This window comes from Peromyscus eremicus, chromosome 9, assembly GCF_949786415.1.
Source record: "Peromyscus eremicus chromosome 9, PerEre_H2_v1, whole genome shotgun sequence".
In the NCBI taxonomy this organism is placed as follows: domain Eukaryota; kingdom Metazoa; phylum Chordata; class Mammalia; order Rodentia; family Cricetidae; genus Peromyscus; species Peromyscus eremicus.
The window spans coordinates 78,954,632-78,976,812 of record NC_081425.1 but is presented as its reverse complement, the minus strand read 5'-3'; the positions used below and the strand labels follow the sequence as shown (position 1 = coordinate 78,976,812).

Sequence of the window (22,181 nt, the reverse complement as noted above, 5' to 3'; positions counted from 1 at the left end):
AAGCCCAAAGTAAAAGGAAATAATAGAGATGAGAACAGTCATCATTAACCAAAAGGCAGCAAGATGGCTCTGGGGGACACCTGCTGCCAAGACAGACAACACACATGTGGAATGAGAACAAACTGCTGTCTGCTGACCTCCATCCACCTGAGTGCCATGATGACCCCTACTCCCTGCCATAAGTAAATGCCAAAAACAAATCAAAACCTTTAAAGAAATTGAGTATGGGCCGGGGGATGGTGGTGCACGCCTTTAATCCCAGCACTGGGAGGCAGGGGCAGGCGGAGCTCTGTGAGTTCGAGGCCAGCCTGGTCTCCAAAGTGAGTTCCAGGACAGGCGCAAAGCTACACAGAGAAACCCTGTCTTGAAAAAACAAAAAAAAGAAATTGAGTATGTAATACATTCTTACTGAGACTTCACGCCCAGAGGCTTCACTGGTCAATTGTAGCATTAAGAAATAGTTATCAGCCAGGTAGTAGTGGACTCAAGAGGCAGAGGCAGGCAAATCAAGGCTGGCCTTGATTTACAGAGCAAGCTCCAGGATGGTCAGGGCTATACAGAGAAACCCTGCTTTAAAAACAACAAAAACAAAAACAAAAAAACAAATACCAATTCTCTACACACCCTTCAAGGAAAGGATATTTCTGAATGCATTCCTGACAACAAAATTGAGGAGATAACAAGAAAAGAAAACCATGAACTGCTATATGTGATGTGCAAAGATAAAAAGATTCCAAACAAATTTAAAGACATAAAATAACCAAGAGAAGACAGGCCTGGTGGCATATGCCTTCAGTCCCAGCACTCAGGAGGCAGAGGCAGGTGGATCTCTGAATTCAAGGCCAACTTGATCTACAAAGTGAGTTCCAGGACAGCCAGGACTGTTACGTAGAGAAACCCTGTCTTGAAAACCAAAAACCAAAAACCAAAAACCAAAAACCAAAAGCAAATAAAGCAAAGCAAACAAAAACCCCTCATCATTCATTCCTGATTATAAAAACTCACCAAACTAAAATAGAAAGAAACCTCACAACTTGATAAAAGGCATCTCTGAAGAACCTACTAGTATCTGATTCCATGAGTAAAGCCTTCCTTTAATTGTGCATGCTTAGTATACAGGAGGCCCTGAAAACTCACCCCCAGCACATACACATGTACGTACATACATACATACATACATACATACATATAAAAAAATTAAAAACAATGTAAACCATCAATCAGAGAGTTTCTAGAATTGGCTAGGCATGGTGGTGTATGTCTTGTAATCCCAGCACTGGGATTGAGTTCCAGGCTAGCCTGACCTACATAGCAAATTCTGGGCTAGCCAAGACTACACAGTGAGACCTTGTCTCAAAAAAACAAAGCAAAAACAAAAAAACAACCCCCTCATCCCCAGTTTCTAGTATCAATGTCAGGTTAGCAAGACTGTTACATATAAGTACAACATACACAATCAACTATAGAGCTGGCTCAGATGGTAAACTGCTTGCTAGGCAACCATGAGCTCTTGAACTGGATCCCCAGCATCCATGTAAGAACCACTTGAGAAGGCTAGGGTAGGAGGGTGGGAAAAGGAGTATAGTAATTTGTCTGTAATCCCAGTGGATCCCTAGAGCTCATTGGCCAGCCAGCCTACCCAAATTGGTAAGCTCCAAGTTCCCATGTTCAGTGAGAGATCTCATCTCAAAAACAGGTATGTATATATGCATGCATATATGTATGTATATATTTGTATATACCTAAGTGATACATACTCAAAGAGCATTTTAAAACTATAAAAATTATAACCTATGAAACTATTGGTTATATTTCTCACATATACATTTTCTTTAAGGCCAGGTGGTGGTGGTGCATGCCTTTAATCCCAGCACTCGGGAGGCAGAGCCAGGTGGATCTCTGTGAGTTCAAGGCCAGCCCAGTCTAGTCTACAGAGCGAGATCCAGGACAGGCACCAAAACTACACAGAGAAACCCTGTCTTGAAAAACAAAACACATTTTTTTTCTTTAAAGAAAATCTTTGTATAACATGAGAGTGCTGTTCAGTGTTGAGACATGGTGATGCCACACTGCATTACTCAGTAGACACTGTTATGTCCAATTCCTCATTGTTAACAGCTGTTCACAATGCTATTACTATTACTACATCACCATAGGTCAAATTTCTATTAATAAAATAATCATAACAAAGAATTCAAGATGTTAGCAAAACACTAACTCAGTTACCTCATTAAATCTTGATTCACTTTTTTGTTTTTCGCTACTGGGCCTCACTATATGACCCTGGCTGGTCTGGCTTTTGCTAGGCAAACTCACTGTGATCCCATAGTGCTGGGATCACAGGCAAAACCACCATGCCCACCTTGATGCACACTTAAAAGCACTGCACGTAAAGCTTGGTGCTTGTTCCTTTCCCAAAAGTGTGTGTTAGCTAAGGACTACACCCAAGATCCGTCCCCAGATCTGGAATGTTAATTGGTCCATGTACATGAAGCACTTCATTTTGAGATGAAAACTCAAAGTACATGCTGAAGTCACAAGCAATTAAGAAAGCCCTGGAGCATCAAGACAGTCACACAGTCCACTTCTGCACTCAGCCTTTGACTTATCAGTGGGTCTGAGTCCAACTTCATTCCCAGTTATAGATAACAGACAAATGAAAGCAGCTGACTCTTCTGCATAGCATGAAACAAACAACTGTATCTTTGCTATGGATACTGCTTATGCAATTGAAAACATTCTGAGCACAGCAGCTCTTTTAAGTTTTTTTTTTTTTTTTTTTTTTTGACCAGATTAGTTTAGTTCCTGCTAATAGAGATTTCAGTGGTCTAACAACAGTTCAATCCCTACCACCCTGAGTTGTTAGACAAAGCCGCCTCACTAGGTAGTCCAGGATGATCTCTAACTTGAGGACCATGAGTGAGGACCACCATGAACTTCAGCTTGAGTTCAATATTTATTTATTGTGTGTGTGGTGTGTGCGCCTGTGGGTGCACAGGCCAGAAATGGCACTGGGTGTCCTGCTCTATCATTTCCCATCTTACTCCTGAGACAGGGTTTCTCACTGAGCCTGCTGCTAAGCTGGTGGCCGGCAAGCCCCAGTAAGCCATCCCATCCCCACTGCCAACAGTGTGATGCCGGGGTTACAGGTGCCCTCTGACACGTGCGGCTTTTTACACAGGTGATGAGGATCTGAACTCAGGTCCTCCACACTTGTGCAGTGAGCATCCTTACCTGCAGAGCCATTTCCCCACCCTCTTGGATGATATCCTTATTTGTGAAATGAAGAAAAAAAGGGAGGGGTTAGAATAAACCTAACTTGAAGTCTGTTTATTTTTTTTAAAGGTAATTTCATTTAATTCTCAACTGAGGGTAGGGTTTTATGAACATCTGTAAACATCACTGTTATCTCCACAGAACTCAAAACAGATTATCTGTTTTTGAGATAGGATCTCTTTTAACCCAATATGTAGCCAAGGATGGCCTTGAACACCTGATCTTCCTGCCACCCAAATGCTAGAATCATAGGTATTCACTATTTTATACAACTAAACAGATACACTTTTTTTGTTTTGGTTTTTGTTTGTTTAGAGACAAGGTTTCTCTGTATAACAACCCTTGTTGTCTTGGAACTCACTCTGTAGACCAGGCTGGCCTCAAACTCACAGAGATCAATCAGCCTGCTTTTGATCAATCAGGAAATTTAAGAGTGTGGTGTGTGCTGGGAAGTGGTAGCTCACACCTTTAATCCCAGCCCAGTAGGGAGAGGCAGGCAGATCTCTCTCTGAGTCTGAGGCCAGCCTGGTCCCCATCTTGGAAAAAGAGAGAAAGAAAAGCAAACAAATAACACCCCCCCAAAAAAAAAACCCTTTGATTGAATGAGAATGGCGCCCACAGGCTGGGAAGGATTAGGAGGTGCAGCCTTGTTGGAGGAGGCGTGTCACCTAGGGTGGGCTTTGAGGTTCTAAAAGTCCCCACCGCTAGTCAGGGCGCTCTCTCGCGCTCGCTCTCTCTCTCTCTCTCTCTCTCTCTCTCTCTCTCTCTCTCTCTCTCTCTCTCCCTCTCTCCCTCTCTCCCTCCTCTCCCTCTCCCTCCTACTTGAGGATAGGATGTAACTCCTAGCACCATGCCTGCCCGCCTGCTGCCATGCTCCTAGCAATGATGATCGTGGACTCACCCCTTAAACTGTAAACCCCAATAAACTCTTTCTTCTACAAGTTGCCTTGGTCATGGGTCTTATCACAGCAATAGAAAAGTAACTAAGCCTTTTCCTGTTCTCTAATTGAACGGTTTTTCCACTGTTGGGATGGTGTTTGTTTGTTTGTGTTGTTTTTCAACAAAACAATTCCATGCTGTTCTAATACTTTCTGTGACAAAGGTAGCACTCCTCTTCAGGCCAGCCCAAATCACATTCTAGAAGTCATTCCTAGCAGCCTAGCTCAAAATTTAAAGTCCTTTCCATCCCATGCAACAGTACTGTGACTGAATATAAACAGCCTTTGCCGTTTTTATTAATGTAGTCACGTATATGAGAGAGAAAGCAGGAGAGAGAGAAGAGAGCAGGCACCCCTCCCTATCCCTGCACACAAGTGCCACAGCATTCATGGAGAGGCCAGAGGACAAGCTGCAGAAAGAACCCTGGGGATGGAACACAGACCATCAGGCTCAGAGGCACACTTGCCATCTCATCAATTCCACACAAGCCCTTTGGACTCTGAATTCTTAGACCAGGTCCATGTATGATGCTGGTTAAAAACTAAGTAAAGCGCCGGGCGGTGGTAGCACACGCCTTTAATCCCAGCACTCGGGAGGCAGAGCCAGGCAGATCTCTGTGAGTTCGAGGCCAGCCTGGGCTACCAAGTGAGTTCCAGGAAAAGGCGCAAAGCTACACAGAGAAACCCTGTCTCGAAAAAACCAAAAAAAACTAAGTAAAGCAAGGTTTATGTTGTTTCCCTTCAGTACCTGGGAGAAACTAAGGGATGTCTGCTTCCCTCCTCATCAAATGTATGCACTTCTGCATTCTTTGAATGCATGGCGGGTTTTGTTTCAACAACCTGCTTAAGCAACTTTTCCAACCCAGCACTTAGCATCAGTGTAAAGCAGTGGCTCTCAACCTTCCTAATGCTGCAACCCTCTAATACAGTTTTCATTTTGCGGTGACCCCAACCATAAAATTATCTCGTTGCTACTTCATAACTGCAATTTTGCTACTGCTATGAATTGTAATATAAATATGCAACCCAATGGGGTCATGACCCACAGGTTGGAATCACTGATATAATAGCTCTCTGAAAAATCTGTAAATTCTTGCTAATATTGAGTAGCTTTCTTTTCAGTCTGTCCTTTACACCAGGGGAAATAGCCTGATGTAGGACAAGGAGCACCGGATTCATTGCATTGGCTCTTGGGAGTTTAACTTCAGTGTACCAGTGACAAACCACCTCTCTGGGGACCTCAACACCCTCACGTGTTAAACAGGGAGGGAAGGGAAGGAACAGGAATAACCTCGCACAAACGACAGTGTGCACCCGGGCCTCATTTCACAGGAACACTCATCCACTTCATCTTTGCCCACTTGCTCAGAGGGCTCTCTGCAGGGACCTCTGTTTTACAATGGTACTCTGTCATCTCCCAAGTAACAGGTTACAAAATAAATATAAAAATAGTGATAATAGCAGCGGCAGCTACATTTATTAATTTGCAGACAGTATTCTGAGGCTATATGAGTTTTTCTAACACTCAACAGTTTTACGAGGCAGATTAACTTCAATTTATAGATGAGGCAACAACATCAGAAAAGTATATTTCAAGTAACTGAGGTCCCTACTTGAAGTTGGCAGGGCAAGAATTCAAATTCAAGAATCAAATTTTTTTCCACATGAGTTTTACACAGTGAGTAAGGTGGGATGAGGCAAACCATTTAATATGAAGATATTATGACATTAAACATAAATATTTCAGCATGCTTATTACAATAATGACAACTTCCTCTGGGCATGGTGGATATGGCTGTAAGCCAGTACTTGGGAGGTAGAAGCCGGAGACTGAGTTTGAGACAAGCCTGTACTACATAGCAAGACTCCAAATGGGGCTAAAAGAAGACAACCTCTTATAGCTGTATAATAGCCATCATTGCACCTAAGAAAACTATTTTATGTCCAATTGTCTTTCCTATCTATTCTCCTCTCAGGGTAGAGGTTAAAGCTATGAATTACATTGGGTTATCACGTATCTTTAATACAGAACATCTTACCTATTTTTTTGGAGGGGCAGGGGACAGACAGCATTCAGTTTGGCACAATTCTATAGAATGACCTACATTCTGGATCTGCCTAGTTTTCAACTGTGCTGTGGTGGTCAGTGGTAGGTCACACACACATACACACCTTGGATGATAAGGTAAAGATTCATGTAACTACTCAGATGGAGTGTTGATAACATTTGGCTTTGGGATTGCAGAGACAGCTCAGTAGTTAAGAGCACTTGATGTTCTTCCAAAGGACCCAAGTTCAGTTCCCAGTACCCATACTGGGCAGCTGACAAGTTCCTGTAACTCCAGCTCCAGGTGATCTAAGGCCTCTGGCTCCAGAGTCACTGCACACATGTGTATGCGTGCATGTGTACCCATACAATTAAAAATAATAAAATACTTCTTTAAAAACATGTCTTTTTCTTTCTTTCTTTTTGAGGCAGGGTCTCACATAGCTCAGGATAACACTGAACTCCTGATCCTCCTGCATCTATCACCTGAGAGGTAAAGTTACAGACATTAACAGCTCTATTTTAACATTTACTTACTTAAAGCAAGTGTATAAATGAACCATTTTCAACTATCTGTAAGACCATAAAACATTCTCTACATAGAGGGATAACAAATTCAAACCAGAAGATTCAAATCAGACCAATCATTTTAACTTTAAAGAAGTCCAAAAGGTAAAATTAGTATCTTCAGAACTGTAAGAGAAGTGTACTCAAAATAAGATGCAGGTAGATTTTTAGGTAATTTGTAATACAGAAAGGAAATGTTGTGGACACGTGCTTGGGTAGTAAATTGATAAAGAAAAGGAAACATTACAAAGATGAGTCTGTGGTTGTTACAGGGGAAAAACAGTAATGGGAAGAACAGCAAAGCTGATTAGGAGTGGTGCACAGGGATCCTGGCCTACTGACCTGGTGGGGATTACAAAGTGTTAGTGAAATGAAATAATTGCATGCCCCAAGCGCTGTTTGTACTACATTATCAATGCATGCATAACCTGGTTTCGGAAACCTAATAGCAAAGATTTCAGAGAGAGGTGGAGGAGAATATACTATTGCTTATTTGCAAAAGTTACAATGAAAGCTGAAACTTTCATAATACAGAAGCCAAACTTTCCTCCATGTCTCCTAGAGTAACCACAAACCCATCCTTTGTCATACCCTTTCTTTTACTGCTTTACAAGCACACAAATACATGCCCATAAACAATACAGCTTAGCTTGCTCATTTTATACGAATGGAACTGAAGAGTTCAGGAGGTGCTGTCCCAAAACACACCCAATTGGAATGTTAGTTACTATTCCAGTAGAAATCCCTTGAATTTCAACAGCAGAAAGGGCCGTTTAACTAGCCCTGACCTTTTCACTTTCCTTTCCGACTTGTCTTTTTCTACATGCAACCAGCCACAAAGAGTCTTGTGAGAGGACTAGCCTTCATGTACTAAAGCTGGAAGATAGCCTTGATGACCAAAAATGGTAAAGACTGTAAAGAATTCAAACATACAAAGTCATCCTTATTTCCCACTAGCTTGGATACCACACTCACTATCTCTAGTGAAACCAAAATTACTACTACCCAGTGCAGGTATCCACTGTGCTGTCATTCTATCAGTATTTACCTAAAATGTACAAAACACGCTGTCTTCAGGCTTCCCCCTCTTTGTCAAGAACTCATGTTTACTATTACTAATCACTCCTTGTAACAGTTGGAATCTAGATCCAGCCAAAGAGTCAACACAACAGCGAATGGAGGAAGAGGAAATGGCATCCTTTTCATGTTGATGAAAGTGACAAAAGTCCATATTGAGCCTTGGTGCCACCACATAACCTTTTCTGAGTTAAAAAGTTTGAAAAGTCTTATTTATTCAACCTTTTAAAAACTCAATGATAGGATGAGAACTGTGACCTTTCTTATCAAAGCCATTAGAAGAGGGCAGGGAACCAAGTGTGGATTACAGAGCATCTGAGCACGGCACGTTGTGTCAGAGATGGTTCTAAGTTACTCTCATGTTTAGATAATCCTCACAGCAGTCATATAAAGCAGATGTTACTAATGTCTCATTTTACAGATGAGAGAACTGATAGAAATGGGCCAGCAACTTACCCAAGACCATTTTAAACAGTAAACAATACAAATAAAGGTTTCAGGCCCAACAATATCAGTTCAAAATGCATGTTCTTACCACTACCCTGCTCAGCTTTGTGAACTGAGGGCTTCAGTCCTACTGTAAAAGACTGCTCCAAACCGTTTCCAGTTATCAGTAGAAAAAAGACTGTAGGGTCACAGGGCTTGTACAATTCTGCACTTACCAAGGGCTTGCTTCACACACGTGCTAGAAACTAAGGAACCAGAGATGTAAATACCCTCACATGCCAAATGTATTCATCTATAAAATATTACTCTGCATACAGTATGTACAAAGTATTGTACTTGTGAGTCTTAGGAATCAAAATGACCCTGCCCTCTATTTTACAGTCCAGAGAGGGTTGAAGAGCAATAAATAAATAAATGTGAAAGGAATTCTTACAAAATTACCTCAATTTTCAAAGCAATACCAAGAAAGTGGTGACTTAGGTAACTTGTTGAAAACTGGAAACATTAGGGAGTTGGGGGAAACCTAGGTCCTTTCCAGCTGGTGAGCTAAAAGAGGTCACTAGTGTCTTCTGAGCAGAGCCTGTGGAGAAGGAGCAGCAAAGAACACCGAGGAGACTTGGTGAGCAGCACAGACAGGAAGGCAGGAGCCAGTGCGAACCAGTGACAACCAACAAGCAGGAACGAGCACTGGGATCAAACAGAGAAACACACAAGGCCTGGTGGTGCACTCAGGGAGCAGAGGCAGGAGATTTCTGGGAGTTTGAGGTCAGCCAAGTCTACACAGTGAGCTCCAGGTTAACCAAGGCTACATATAGTGAGAATGTGTCTCAAAACATTAGGCATATTGCCGGGCGGTGGTGGCGCACGCCTTTAATCCCAGCACTCGGGAGGCAGAGCCAGGCAGATCTCTGTGAGTTCGAGGCCAGCCTGGGCTACCAAGTGAGTTCCAGGAAAGGCGCAAAGCTACACAGAGAAACCCTGTCTCGAAAAACCAAAAAACATTAGGCATATAAACTACAAACCGGGACTGATCATAGAAAATGCTATCAAATTAAGAACCATGAGAATCACAGGACATTCTGAGTAAAAAGATGACATAATAAGTGTGCTTTAGAAACAATAATTTTTGCCAAGCATAGTGGTGCACACCTTTAATCCTTCAATTTAGAAAGCAGAGGCTTGAGGATCTCTGAATTCAATGCCAGCCTGGTCTACAGAGTGATTTCCAGAATATCCAGGGCAACACAGAGAAACACTGTCTTGAAAAAACAAAAAACACCAGCCAGAGAACTTAGGTTTAATTCCCAGATCTATATGGCACCTCAGAAACCATCTGTAACTTGTTCCAGGAGATTCAACTCCCTCTTCTGGCCTCTCTGGGTACTGCACATATGGTACAGATACACACGCAGGCAAAGCATATGCTTCAAGTGAAAATCAATATTTCTTAAAAAGAAAATAACTGTTAGAAGAGTGTAGAACACATCAGAAAGTTTGAGCCACAGTAAAGGATAGCTACACCTATACCTACCATATAACCCAACAAGAGACTCCTGAGATCTCCTCCAAAGAAATGAAAACTTGTGCTACACTAACACCTACAGACAACAGCACTATTTGTAATAGTTGACATGTCCAAGAAACCAAAAGACCCTACAATATGTCAACAGTTAAAACGGTGGTACCCTGATACCATGAACTACAACCCAGCAATAAAAATAATACATTACTGTATATTCAATACCGTGGAGGAGTCTCAAGGGCATTAGAGTTGAGGGAAGCCAGTCTCAAAGGTCACACACTGATTCTACCTGTGCAACAGTTTCAACCTGACAAGATTACATAAATGAATCCATTAGTGGGTGCCAAGGGTTAGAGATAATAGCAGAGAAGGATCTTTGTAATGAAGGAACAGCTCTTTACTTGGACTAGAACAACAGTTATAAGAATCTATTCATGATAACATGACAGTTCCCTGTTTTTGACACTGTCTTATAGTTATGTAAGATCTAACTACAGCAGGAAAGTGGATAAAAGTGCATGGGTTCTCTGGCCCCTTTGGTGTTACTTCCTGTAAATCTACATTTCAAAACAAAAAGTTTAAAAGTTCTTTTTTAAAAAGGAAACTATCCTAAATAATGAAAATGGCATGCCTTTTTAGTTTAAAAAAAGGAAGAGGAATGCCAGGCATAGTGGCACACGCCTTTGATCTGTATACACTGCCTGTGTGTGTGAGTGTGTCAAATCTTGGAATTACAGATAGTTGTGAGCTGTCATGTGGGTGCTGGGAATTGAACCCAGGTCCTCTGGAAGAACAGTTAGTGCTCTTAACTGCTGAGCCATCTCTCCAGCCTGTTTTTTTGTTTGTTTGCTTTTTGTTTTGTTTTGTGGGGTTGTTTTTTCTTTTTTTCTTTTTTGGTTTTTCAAGACGGAACGTCTCTGTGTAGCCCTGACAGTCCTGAAACTTACTCTGTGGACCAGGCTGTCCTTGAACTCACAGAGATCCACTTACCTCTGCTGGGATTAAAGGCCTGCGCCACCACCGCCCATCTCAGAGGCAGCACTCTTAACCATTTTTCTTTCTGAGTTTTGTATCAGTTTCTATTGGCGACAAACTCTCTCAAATTTAACTCCCTACCCTTAGTTTATTCAGCTGTAAATTGGACAATTATACGGATCACTGCCAGTGTTAACACTGAAAGGATTTTGTCCTACTGATTAACAAAGTGATGGACTCAAAGCCTCAGATAATTAGCTGTTTAAAAATCTCTTAGTTGCCGGGCGGTGGTGGCGCACGCCTTTAATCCCAGCACTCGGGAGGCAGAGCCAGGCGGATCTCTGTGAGTTCGAGGCCAGCCTGGACTACCAAGTGAGTTCCAGGAAAGGTCCAAAGCTACACAGAGAAACCCTGTCTCGAAAAACCAACCAAAAAAAACAAACAAACAAAAAACTCTTAGTTCCTCTTGGTATAAAGGTGAAAGCATTCTTAAATTACAGTTAGTGGGGGATGAAGTTGGATCTGTAGTCATGTCTTGTTTTTGGATATTGTGGTTTTGCTGGTTAACTCAGTATTGCTTTTTTTTTGTTTTGTTTTGTTTTTTTGTTTTTTCGAGACAGGGTTTCTCTGTGTAGCTTTGCGCCTTTTCCTGGGACTCACTTGGTAGCCCAGGCTGGCCTCGAACTCACAGAGATCCGCCTGGCTCTGCCTCCCGAGTGCTGGGATTAAAGGCGTGCACCACCAACACCCGGCTTATCTTTTATTAGTATGTAAATACACACAAATTATTAGTTCAATTCATTTTTTGCTTATGTCTATTTAAGTGTATTGTACTTCACTGAAAAATGTTTTAAATTTTTTAAAATTCTTTTTCTTACATGTTCAATGTATAAAACAAACTTTGGAAATCTAGAGTGAAGAACCTACCCTAGGATAGCAATTAATATTAATTTTGGTGTCCTTTCGTAGTGGTGTGTCCCATCCCGTGTGTCCGTGCCCCACCGCCCCCCACCCCCACCCCCAGGGTTTCTCTGTGCAACAGCCCTGGGTGTCCTGGAACTGGATTTGTCCTCGAACTCACAGAGATCCACCTACCTCTGCATCCTGAGTGCTGGGATTAAAGGCATGCACCACCACCACCCCTGGCTGTTTTGATTTTTAAAAATAACCATTCTACTAGTTTAGTTTGTGCTACCCATGTACTCCTGGGTGTGGGGCCATCCTCTAGAGCTTTGGCCTATGGCATCACACCCTTAAAGAGATCTATCTCTCCCTCCCCTAGAAGCAACCGTCAGTAACTCCTCAGTTAGGGATGGGGGCTCAAGCCCCTCCCCGCTTCCTGCTGGAATATCGACTGGCTTGATGTTGTGCAGGTTTGTGAAGGGAACCAAGCTCTGTGAGTCCTTAAATATAGCAGGTCTGTCATATCTAGAAGGCAGTTTTGCTCTGGTCCTCCTGGACCTCTGGCTCTTGATCTTTCCACCTCCTCTTTCAAGATGGTCCCTGAGCCTTGTGGAGTCGGTATGGTAGCTAAGTGCTCCAGAGATAGTTAGCTGCTGTCACTGCACAAAGAAACTTCTCTGAGGAAGTCTGAGAGCTAGGGGATTTTGTTGTTGTTTTGTTTCTGTGTTTTGGGGTTTTTGTTTGTTTTGGTTTTTTGTTTTTAGAGACGAGGTTTCTCTGTGAAACAGTCCAGGCTAGCCTCGAACTAACAGAGATCCATCCACCTCTGCCTCCTGAGAGCTGGGATTAAAGGTTTGCACCACCACCTCCAGAAAGCTAGGTATTTTATCATCAGTAAATCCCTCTTATGTTTTCTGGACTGACCAGAGATTCCTGAGCTCAAGCAGTCTTCTAACCTCTGCTTCATAACGTTCTTTTTGTTTGGGTTTTGTCGGAATTATATTCCTTTGTGATTCTCTTCACCTATTCATCTGTTTGATGGTCATCTAGGTTGATTCTGTGTCTTAGCTATTGTAATGAACACGAGTGTGAAGTCTGTCTTTGATGTGCTAACGCCATGCCCACTGGCTGGAGTGTTAGTCAGGTTTCTGATACTTTAACGGAGTATCGGAGGCGGCACCTACAGAGATGCTTTATTTGACTTGCGGTTCAGAAGTTCTGGTCCACGGACAGTGGGTCCTGTTGCTTTTTAATGTGTACAGAAGAAGCCTGTCGTGACAATGACAGGGCAAAGCAAAGCTTGTTTACCTTCTGACTGGAAAGAGTGAGCAGGGCAAGGAAGAGACAGGCTCCACAGTCCCTTCAGAGGACATTCCCTCACGGGCTTGAAGTCTCCCCTGCGGCTTTTAGGGGGTTACAGATACAAACTGTAGCGGCTAGCTACTTCAAAGTGGGTACTAAGGTTTTGGTACCTTTATTTGTTTTGTTTTGTTTTTTGAGACAAGGTTTCAGATAACCTGAGCTTGAACTCATTCTGTAGATGAGGAGGAGGGACTCCTGGTCCTTCTGCCTCCCCTCTAGAGTGCTGGGATAATATCACCACACACGGCTTACTTTTAGAATTTTTGAGGTACCTTCATATAGTTCTTCGGGATTTTTTTAAATTATTTATTTACTTTTATTTTATGTGCATTGGTGTTTTGCCTGCACAGAGAAACCCTATCTCGAAAAACCAAAAACAAAAAAAAAAAAAAAAAAAGAAAAGAAAAAAGTCAACCATTTTCACTAAAATGGGTGGACTAGAGGATATTATGTTAAGCACAGCAAGTCAGGCATAAAGTCAGTATGCTCTGCTCTCGCTCTTCTCTCTCTCTCTCTCTCTCTCTCTCTCTCTCTCTCTCTCTCTCTCTCTCTCTCTCAGTCAAAAAGAAGCCAAACTGACCCAGCATAGTGACTGCTAGAGAGGGGGGAGGAGGATGAAGGGAGACTGGCTAATATGTTTAACAAAACAGATAATAGAAGCAGTAATCCAGGGGCTGGGACTGTAGCTCAGAGGGAGAGTGCTTGTTTGAGAACCTGAATTCAATCTCTAGCTAGCACAGCAATAAAAGGGAGGAGCAGGTTATATTTAGAAATATGTACAGACAGACAGACACACAGACACACACACACACACACATACACACACACACACGTGCGCGCAATATCAATTAATGAAAAAATATGCTATGAACTTCAGAGAGCAAGGAGGTATCTATGGGAAGGTTTGGAGGGAGGAAAGAGAAGGTAGAAATGTAATTATAATCTCAAAAAATAAAAACTAAAAGGGGCTGGAGAGATGGCTCTGAGGTTAAAAGCACTGGCACGTGCACATACACACACACGTACACACACACCAAAATGTTTAAAAAAAAAGATTTTTCTTTTAAAAGTACACTATCTCCTAATCATGAACAATTTTGATATAATTTGATACATTTTTAATGTTTAAGGACATGAGGAGCTGGAAAGATAACTCAGCTGGTAAATGCCTACCTACCACGTGAGCATGAGGGAAGTTCAGATCCGGATCACCTACATAAAAAACCAGGCATAGCAGTGTTTGACTGTAATCCCAGCGTGGGCTGGGAGGCAAAGACAGTGGAATTCTTCAGGCTCACTGGCCAGCCTGCCTACACGTTCAGTGAGTTATCCAGTCTCAAAATATGACTTGAAGAAGCGACTAAGGAAAACCACCTCTGGCCCTCACACACATGCACTCTCTCTCCACACAAGTGCTAACCACCCGCCTATCTGAGCATCATAAACTGTAACCATGTCGGATTACCACTCTGCACCTCACAAGCACACACTACTCAAGTTTTTTGTTTTTTTTTTTTTCTTTTTTGGTTTTTCGAGACAGGGTTTCTCTGTGTAGCTTTGCTCCTTTCCTGGAACTCACTCTGTATCCCAGGCTGGCCTCGAACTCACAGAGATCCGCCTGCCTCTGCCTCCCGAGTGCTGGATTAAAGGCGTGCGCCACCACCACCCGGCTACTCCTCAAGTATTTTTAAAAGAAAACTAAAATACAAATTTATACAATTGGTTATTATTGATATCTAAAAGTACAGCTTGGGAAGCAACTGAGAAACTTCTGAAAAATGACCGTCACCCCTAACCAAAAGCACACAAACTACTCTACCAGGCTTAATTATCTCCACACACAAGACCACACTGGGTTCTAATTTATCACTATACAAGCTTTAGAACACAGAAGACATATCAACAAAATCAACTCGATCTGTTCAATTTTACAAAATCAGTTTTTATATTCAGATGGTAACTACAGTGACCTAAATATGCTCGATCTCTTATTGTTTTGTAGTACTGAAGGTTGAGCCCAGGGCTCCAAGCACCCCAGGCAAGAGCTGTGCCTTTGCTGTATATCCTAGCCCTGATGAATTTTTCTTGTAGTATTCTCAAGTGTGTCTCTGTAAATGTACACACATTATTTTTGTGTACAAAATACTCCACAATACTGAACTATGGCTGCATGAAGCATTCGTCTAGACTCAGTGAAAAGCATACAGTCAAACACCCCTAAATCAGTGTTCTCAACCCTTTGGGAGGTATCAGATGGCCCTTTCACAGGAGTCAACAAGACCATCAGAAACACAGATATTTAATTATGATTCATAACAGTAGCAATATTTTAGTTATGTAGCAGCAACAAAAATAATTTTATGGTTGGGGGTTACCACAACATGAGGAACTATATTAAAGGGTCTCAGTATTAGGAAGGTTGAGAACCACTGAAGAAACATAAACACAGAACATGATGTTTTAGAAAATTACTAACTTGATAATCAATACAAGTTTTTAAATTTTCTTTGTTTCTAAGTGGTGTTGCAAAAACTAAAAAAAAAAAAAAAAAAACAAAAAACCGAGAGAGAGAGAGAGAGAGAGAGAGAGAGAGAGAGAGAGAGAGCGAGAGATCGAGATCCATACCTCAAGGCAGAACAATAAAGGGTAAAGAGTCTTAAATTATGATCGGACCGGGCAGTGGTGGCACACGCCTTTCATCCCAGAGTTCAAGGCCAGCCTGGTCTACAGAGGGAGGTCCAGGACAGCCAGGGCTACAAAGAGAAACCCTGTCTTGAATAAAAAAGAAATTATGAACAAGACTAGGCTATGTGTGGCAGAGCATTCCTTTAATCCCAGTACCTGAGAGTGAGACCTTGTTTCAAAAGGGAGAGAGGAAGGAGGTTGGTGTGTTGGGGTGTGTGTGTGTGTGTGTGTGTGTGTGTGTGTGTGTGTGTGTTTGGGGAGGGGGGGTAGATTGAGAAGATAAATTATAAACAAGGTTAATACATTTCCAGGGCTGGGAAAATTCCACTTTCCTGGTAGGATGTTTGCCTGGCTTGCAGAAGGCCCAAACCGGATCCCTAGCATTTAAGACAATGCTCCTTAGGGAAATTACATCTTACAACTGCAACTTGAGGAACCTGTGAGTGAGGGAAGACAGGGCGATGGTAAATTGACAAAATGTGCTATACTTATGTGTGAAACTGTCAAAAAAAAACCAAATTTAATAATAATAATAATAATAATTTTTTTAAAAAAAATTTTAAAAGGAGAATAGCCATATAGCTTTTCTTTTCTTTTTGGTTTTTTTGGGACAGGGTTTCTCTGTGTATCCTTGGCTATCCTGGAAGTCTCTCTGTAGCCCAGGCTGGCCTCAAACTCAGATTCACCTGCCTCTGCCTCCCGGGTGCTGGGATTAAAGGTGTGCACCACCTCGCCCAGTGCCATATAGCTTTTCAATTCATGTAGTGCTACTAGGCTACTGTTTGGCTCTACATACATTCCTTGGGAAAGTGTGCACAATTACCCGTCTTCTACCTGCCCTCTTACAGTGCATACTTTCCTGGTACCCCATGGCTTATTTTTTAAGTCTTTCTTGGCTGTGTACATACACAGTAGAGCTAGAACTAAAAGACTGAAGGCTAGAGGTGACATAGCTGGTCTTCTTTGGAACAACAAAGTAAGAGTACTGTTCTTTTATATGCTTGGGTACTCTTATAGACACTGTGTTATTCTTATAGGGACAGTGATGTCATTTGTAAGGTGATAATTTTCCAAATATTACAAACAAGATCTGAGTGCTGAATCTCACACAGGAACTGCTTGTTAGAAATGTTATTTCTGTTCTTTCAGCTGTCGCAAATTATTCAGGAAAAATTAATTCATAGTATTTATTAACCAAAACACACAAACAAAACCACTGTGGACTGGTGAGGTGGTTGTGGGCAAAGGTACCAGCTGCCAGATCTGATGACCCTTGGGACCCACATGGTGGAAGAAGAGAACAGACTCATTAAAGTTACCTCTTGACCTCCACACATGTGCCATGGCTTAGGTGACACTCCCATAAATAAATAATAATGTTTCTTAAAAACTACACTCAAGCTAAAATAAGCCCAACTCCAATTTAATTGAATACAGTCCATGTAATATGCACTCAACAGACACAAATTATATCATTTTGCATATCCATAAACAAAAGCCTAACATAAACTTATAAAAGCAAAAAAGCATAAACTATACCACTTTGGGCATTTCTATCTAAATTTCATGATTAACAGCTCTGTAACAGTAATTTGACTTTCCAGCTTTTTTCCTATTCTAGCAACACTTTCAGTGAGCATATAAAATTTTTTCTCTCTAAATTTATCCAAAGATATTTTGCTTTTTCTTAACAAGCACAGGATGTTTTTTTCTAAAACATTTCACAGGAACCAGCAATGCAAAGCAGTTGTAGAGATGCAGAAGCAATTCCTACTCTGCATACTCCAGTCTCTTGGTAGTGGCCTTTCTAGGGTGCCTGCGTACCACCTCTGACCAGCAGGACACAGGGAAGTGCATCTGGCCCCTGGTTTCATCAGCATCCTCTTGGCTGCATCCCAGTTCTGAGACATGTTTATATTGCTGTCCTGAGCATGCACTTCATACTCAAGAGTTCTCGTGTGTCAAAGGAACACAAATCTTGTCTGGCTTTGTCAAATAACTTTAAATCAAAGCTCCCACTACTGAGTTGCATCTAATTCTATCCACATACAGAACTGAGCTTAATGAGTAAAGATGTAACAGACAACAATGGCTAGTTTATAGCCTAGGCTATACCAAAAGTGTTTGCATATCCATCAGAATTTAGTGGGCAACTTAGTGAAAGGCCCCTGATCTGGCTCCATGCCACAGCTTTACTAGTGTAAAGTTGTGAAACCCTAATTCTTAGTCTAAGAAGTATAGCTGGGCTGCCAGCTGGACATACTGACAGGTCAGCCTTTTATTTTTATTTTTTTATACTGGCAACTGAACTCAGGCTTCCAGCACACTAGGCAAAAACTCTATCAACTGAACTACCATGTGCCTCACACACACTTTTAAGAGAGGGATGAGGCTGGCCTTGACTCCTGAGCCCCGTAGTTTGTCCTGAGTGCCGGGATCACAAGTATAAACCACCACGCCCAGATTAAAATCTTATTTTTGTATGTTCTATCCCAAATCTAGTCAACGTAACAGAAAATAGTAATCTGGACCAAGACTTCATAATCTACTATATACTATGAAAATGTACTAGTTAACCTTAAAAAAAAGAATGAATTAGAAGACAGAAAAGACTTTTTTTTGGTTTTTCGAGACAGGGTTTCTCTGTGTAGCTTTGGAGCCTGTCCTGGAACTCACTCTATAACGCAGGCTGGCCTCGAACTCACACAGATCCACCTGCCTCTGCCTCCCCCGAGTGGTGGGATTAAAGGCATGCGCCACCATCGCCCGGGCCAGAAAAGACATCTTTTAAGCTAATGGCCATGCTAGTTACAACCACTAATAAATATCACATATCACATCAGGCTGGAAAGCAAAAATCTTAAAAGATTTTTAACAAGCTAGTGAATAGGCCCCTCCTCCTCCAACTGCTTGGGATTGGGGATTGAACCCAGAGCCTCCAGAATGCTAGGCAAATGCTCTGCCACTAAGTTACAGCTTAATGTGACCTTTTTCTAAGACAAAATAATAACAGCATCCATGGATTTAACAGTTTCTCAAAAACTGTTCAATTCTAGCTCTGAGAAAAATAATGACAATGTCTTTTTAAATGATGAAACCAGACAAGATTTGTGTTCCTTTGACACACGAGAACTCTTGAGTATGAAGTGCATGCTCAGGACAGCAATATAAACATGTCTCAGAACTGGGATGCAGCCAAGAGGATGCTGATGAAACCAGGGGCCAGATGCACTTCCCTGTGTCCTGCTGGTCAGAGGTGGTACGCAGGCACCCTAGAAAGGCCACTACCAAGAGACTGGAGTATGCAGAGTAGGGATTGCTTCTGTGTCTCTGCAACTGCTTTGCATTGCTGGTTCCTATGATTTTTTTTTTTTTAAATCCTATGCTTGTTAAGAAAAAGCAAAGTTTTAAAGTACTGAAGACTTGACAATGAAATCAACATATTTACAGGCAACTATGTAGCACAAACAGTAACTTGGCAGAATGAGAATGCTGTTGAAATCATTGTCCTGATTGCACCTGCCAACTCTGCCCTGCAGTAGTGAAGGCTCCTTCAGCCTTAGAGTATCTACTTTACCATCAAACTGATTTTCTTTACTGTGACTGTGAGAACTGATAAACGAAAATGAAAACACAGTCATCATTAGGTATCCTAACCTATTAATTTTGTAACTCCATCTAACAGTTTCTCCCTTTCATGCCATAATAACATTACGATGTTACCTTAGCAGAGAATTCTTTTATTTCAGTTGAGTTCAGCAAATTTTCATACATCAAAAATTTTACTCAGCTAAATTTGGCTGGGTGAGGTAGTTCATGTCTGTAATCCACAACGCTCAGGAGGCTGACACGGGAGAATCATGAGTTAAAGGCTAGCCTGTGTCACACTAAGAATGCTTCCAAAAAAAGACCAGAGCTAATATGATGAAAGTTCCCTGTCTGTCAGGAAAAGCAGAAACATAAAACAGTAACGCTACATAAAATCCTTCATCTAAAGATCGTCTTGACTAAAGAAGTCTACCTTTCTGACAGCCTCAAAAGAGCAAAACTAAGACTTCTTTGAGGAAATGATGATTCCACTGAGCCTTCAATGGTATGATATACAGTCCATTTATGTAGACCAATTTAGAAGCTTGCTGCAATCAGCAGTAGATACTTGTTTGGAGTGGAAAATAACTAAAAACTGGGTTGGAAATGTCCAACAACCTATCTGATGAGCCACGAAAGTAAGACACAAGCCTAAGTTAGAGTCAAAGGTTCCACGGAGTCACATTACCATTTCCCATTTCTATTAAAGTGAACACAAATTTTGGGATCAATACTTCTCTGGCAGAATTATGGCTTTGGTACTATGTCTTCTAGAAAAAGCACCTGTGTGCTCACTGTCCCTTTCATCAGCTGCCAGAAATAACCTTCCCTTACCACCCTTATTTTTCTAGAGCACTACAGAAGAAATACCATTCATGCAAAAAATCGGCAAAATAGCAGTAGAATACCAGTCCTGAAAAAGCTGTCAAAATTACCTCTCAATTTTTTTTTTTAACAAGGGAACCCCAATCCTGGAGTTACCAATGGGAAGATCTTGTAGGTTCCTGGACTGTTGGTATATGCCCTCTTAACCCAGGAATTTTCACGGACCAGTGGCCAATATGCAGATCAACTCAAACCGTACACAGGTGATAATAATTCTCACTGAATTATCTGTAAAATCCAAGCGTCCAAAAAACCTCTCGCAGGTTTAATTTTTAAAACTGAAAGGTAATGTATTAAACCCTTTCTTAAGATTTAAACTTGCCCGACGTCTAAACCTTAAGAACGAAGCACAAAGAAAAAGAATAAACCACTCGCGTCAGAAGAAATCTGAGTGACATCTTTATTTTCAGAAATCACTACCCTCTTCAAACATCACTTCCTCTCCATTCGCCTCCCCCAGTCCCTGGACGCGAATCAGTGATGCATCCCCCGCTCCTCACACTCCAGATTCTTAAAAGGATCACAAACAAGAAAGCTCTATAGCCCACATCCACTACCCAGGGATCTTTGACGCTTTGAAAGACACTTACCTGTAAAAAAGCCAAGGCCCTAAATTAGATCCCCCAAGGGCTCCTTTTTCTTCCCGGACTTTTTCTCTCTAACCTTTAGGCCAAGAGACTTTCCATCCGACCCCTCCCTCTTTCCAGCCAACCTTAACTCCGGCCCTTCAAAGCCACCGTTCCCACCAGGTCAGGTGGCTGTCGGTCCCCACCCGACTGCCTTGCTCTCGCGCCGGGTTCAGGCGGCCCGGGGCCAGCTCTTCCCATCTCTCCTCTCCACGGCCACAGCCCAGGGCACCTCCTCCTCCGGGTCCGGATTCCGGGGACCCCTCACATGTCCCTCCTTCACCAGCTGGGCTGCAAGGGCCCAGCCCCCGCGCCTCGCCCCTCGTTTGCCCGCAGGTCAGCTCAACCCCGATTTCCTCCGGATTCCATTCCAGAGCGGCCTCCCCCGGCTCCCCCAACCGTCTCCCCGCGGCCCTTAGAGCCCGCGGCTCGCCACTCACCCTGGGCTGCAGGTGCCCCCCAATCTCCCCTCTCCTCAGCCTCGGAGCCCGCTCACCTCCGCGGTGGGAGCCGAGCTGCCCGGACCCAGCTCGGAGCCGGTGTCCGGGGCGCCGTCGGAGTCCGGGGTCCTCGGTGCGTCGGCGGAGCGCAGCGCCTCGAGCGGCAGACGCAGAGCCCGGGGAGGGGAGCCGGAGCGCAGGCGGGAGCCAGCTCGACTACGCGCGGGCATCGCTCCGGCCCCGTCGGCGCCGCGCCGCCAGCCGCGGCCAGCCGAACCGGAACTGCTTCGGGGGGCGGGGCGCTATCGGAGAGGGGGCGGGGCCAAAACCGGAAGGAAGCGGAGGGGAAAAAAAAAACAGGAGGGAGTGAGAGCGCATGCGTCAGGTCCAAGCTTAGGCAGCCAAGGATGCAAAAGTTCCTATGGGTTTGCTGACTGAGGTAGGGGCCTAGGAAGAGGCTATTCTGAGACCTTTGAAGGGGCTGGCTCCTCTTCAGCCAATCCCCAAGTAACCCCATTTATTGCTACTTTATTCTGACTGTGTCTGTGCTAGAGACTATAATGCCAATCGGTGTTTCAACCTTGAAAAGTAGATCTCACACACACAGAAGGGCCAAGAAACATTGTAGCCTGACATAGCACAGTTAATATGTATCCAAGCTGGTATTCCAACACCAGACTGTCGTCAGAACATGTGTTCTTCCCTGCACTACTATACCCTGCCCTAACAGAACACCCGCTTCTCACCCAAGACTAGGACGGGCAGAAACCACGACCAAAGCCATCTGCAGCTTGAATTCTAGGTCCAGTTCCACCCCAGCCCACCCCGGAGCTGAGGACCGAA

The 22,181-nt window shown here is 42.9% G+C and overlaps 1 protein-coding gene across 2 annotated transcripts in view; it reads right to left on the bottom strand.

Annotated features, from left to right (window-relative positions):
• The window catches only part of Samd8 (sterile alpha motif domain containing 8), a 48,085-nt gene extending 26,464 nt beyond the window's left edge, over nucleotides 1–21,621 (bottom strand). The window contains exon 1 of one of the 2 annotated variants that reach the window (XM_059273853.1): nucleotides 21,395–21,621. In XM_059273853.1, coding sequence (XP_059129836.1) covers nucleotides 21,395–21,568 — 174 coding nt within the window. In that variant the 5' untranslated portion in view covers nucleotides 21,569–21,621. Of the gene's footprint in view, nucleotides 1–21,338 lie in introns of both variants that reach the window. The other variant, XM_059273854.1, reaches the window with a different exon arrangement.
• Between the last annotated feature and the right edge of the window lie 560 nt (nucleotides 21,622–22,181).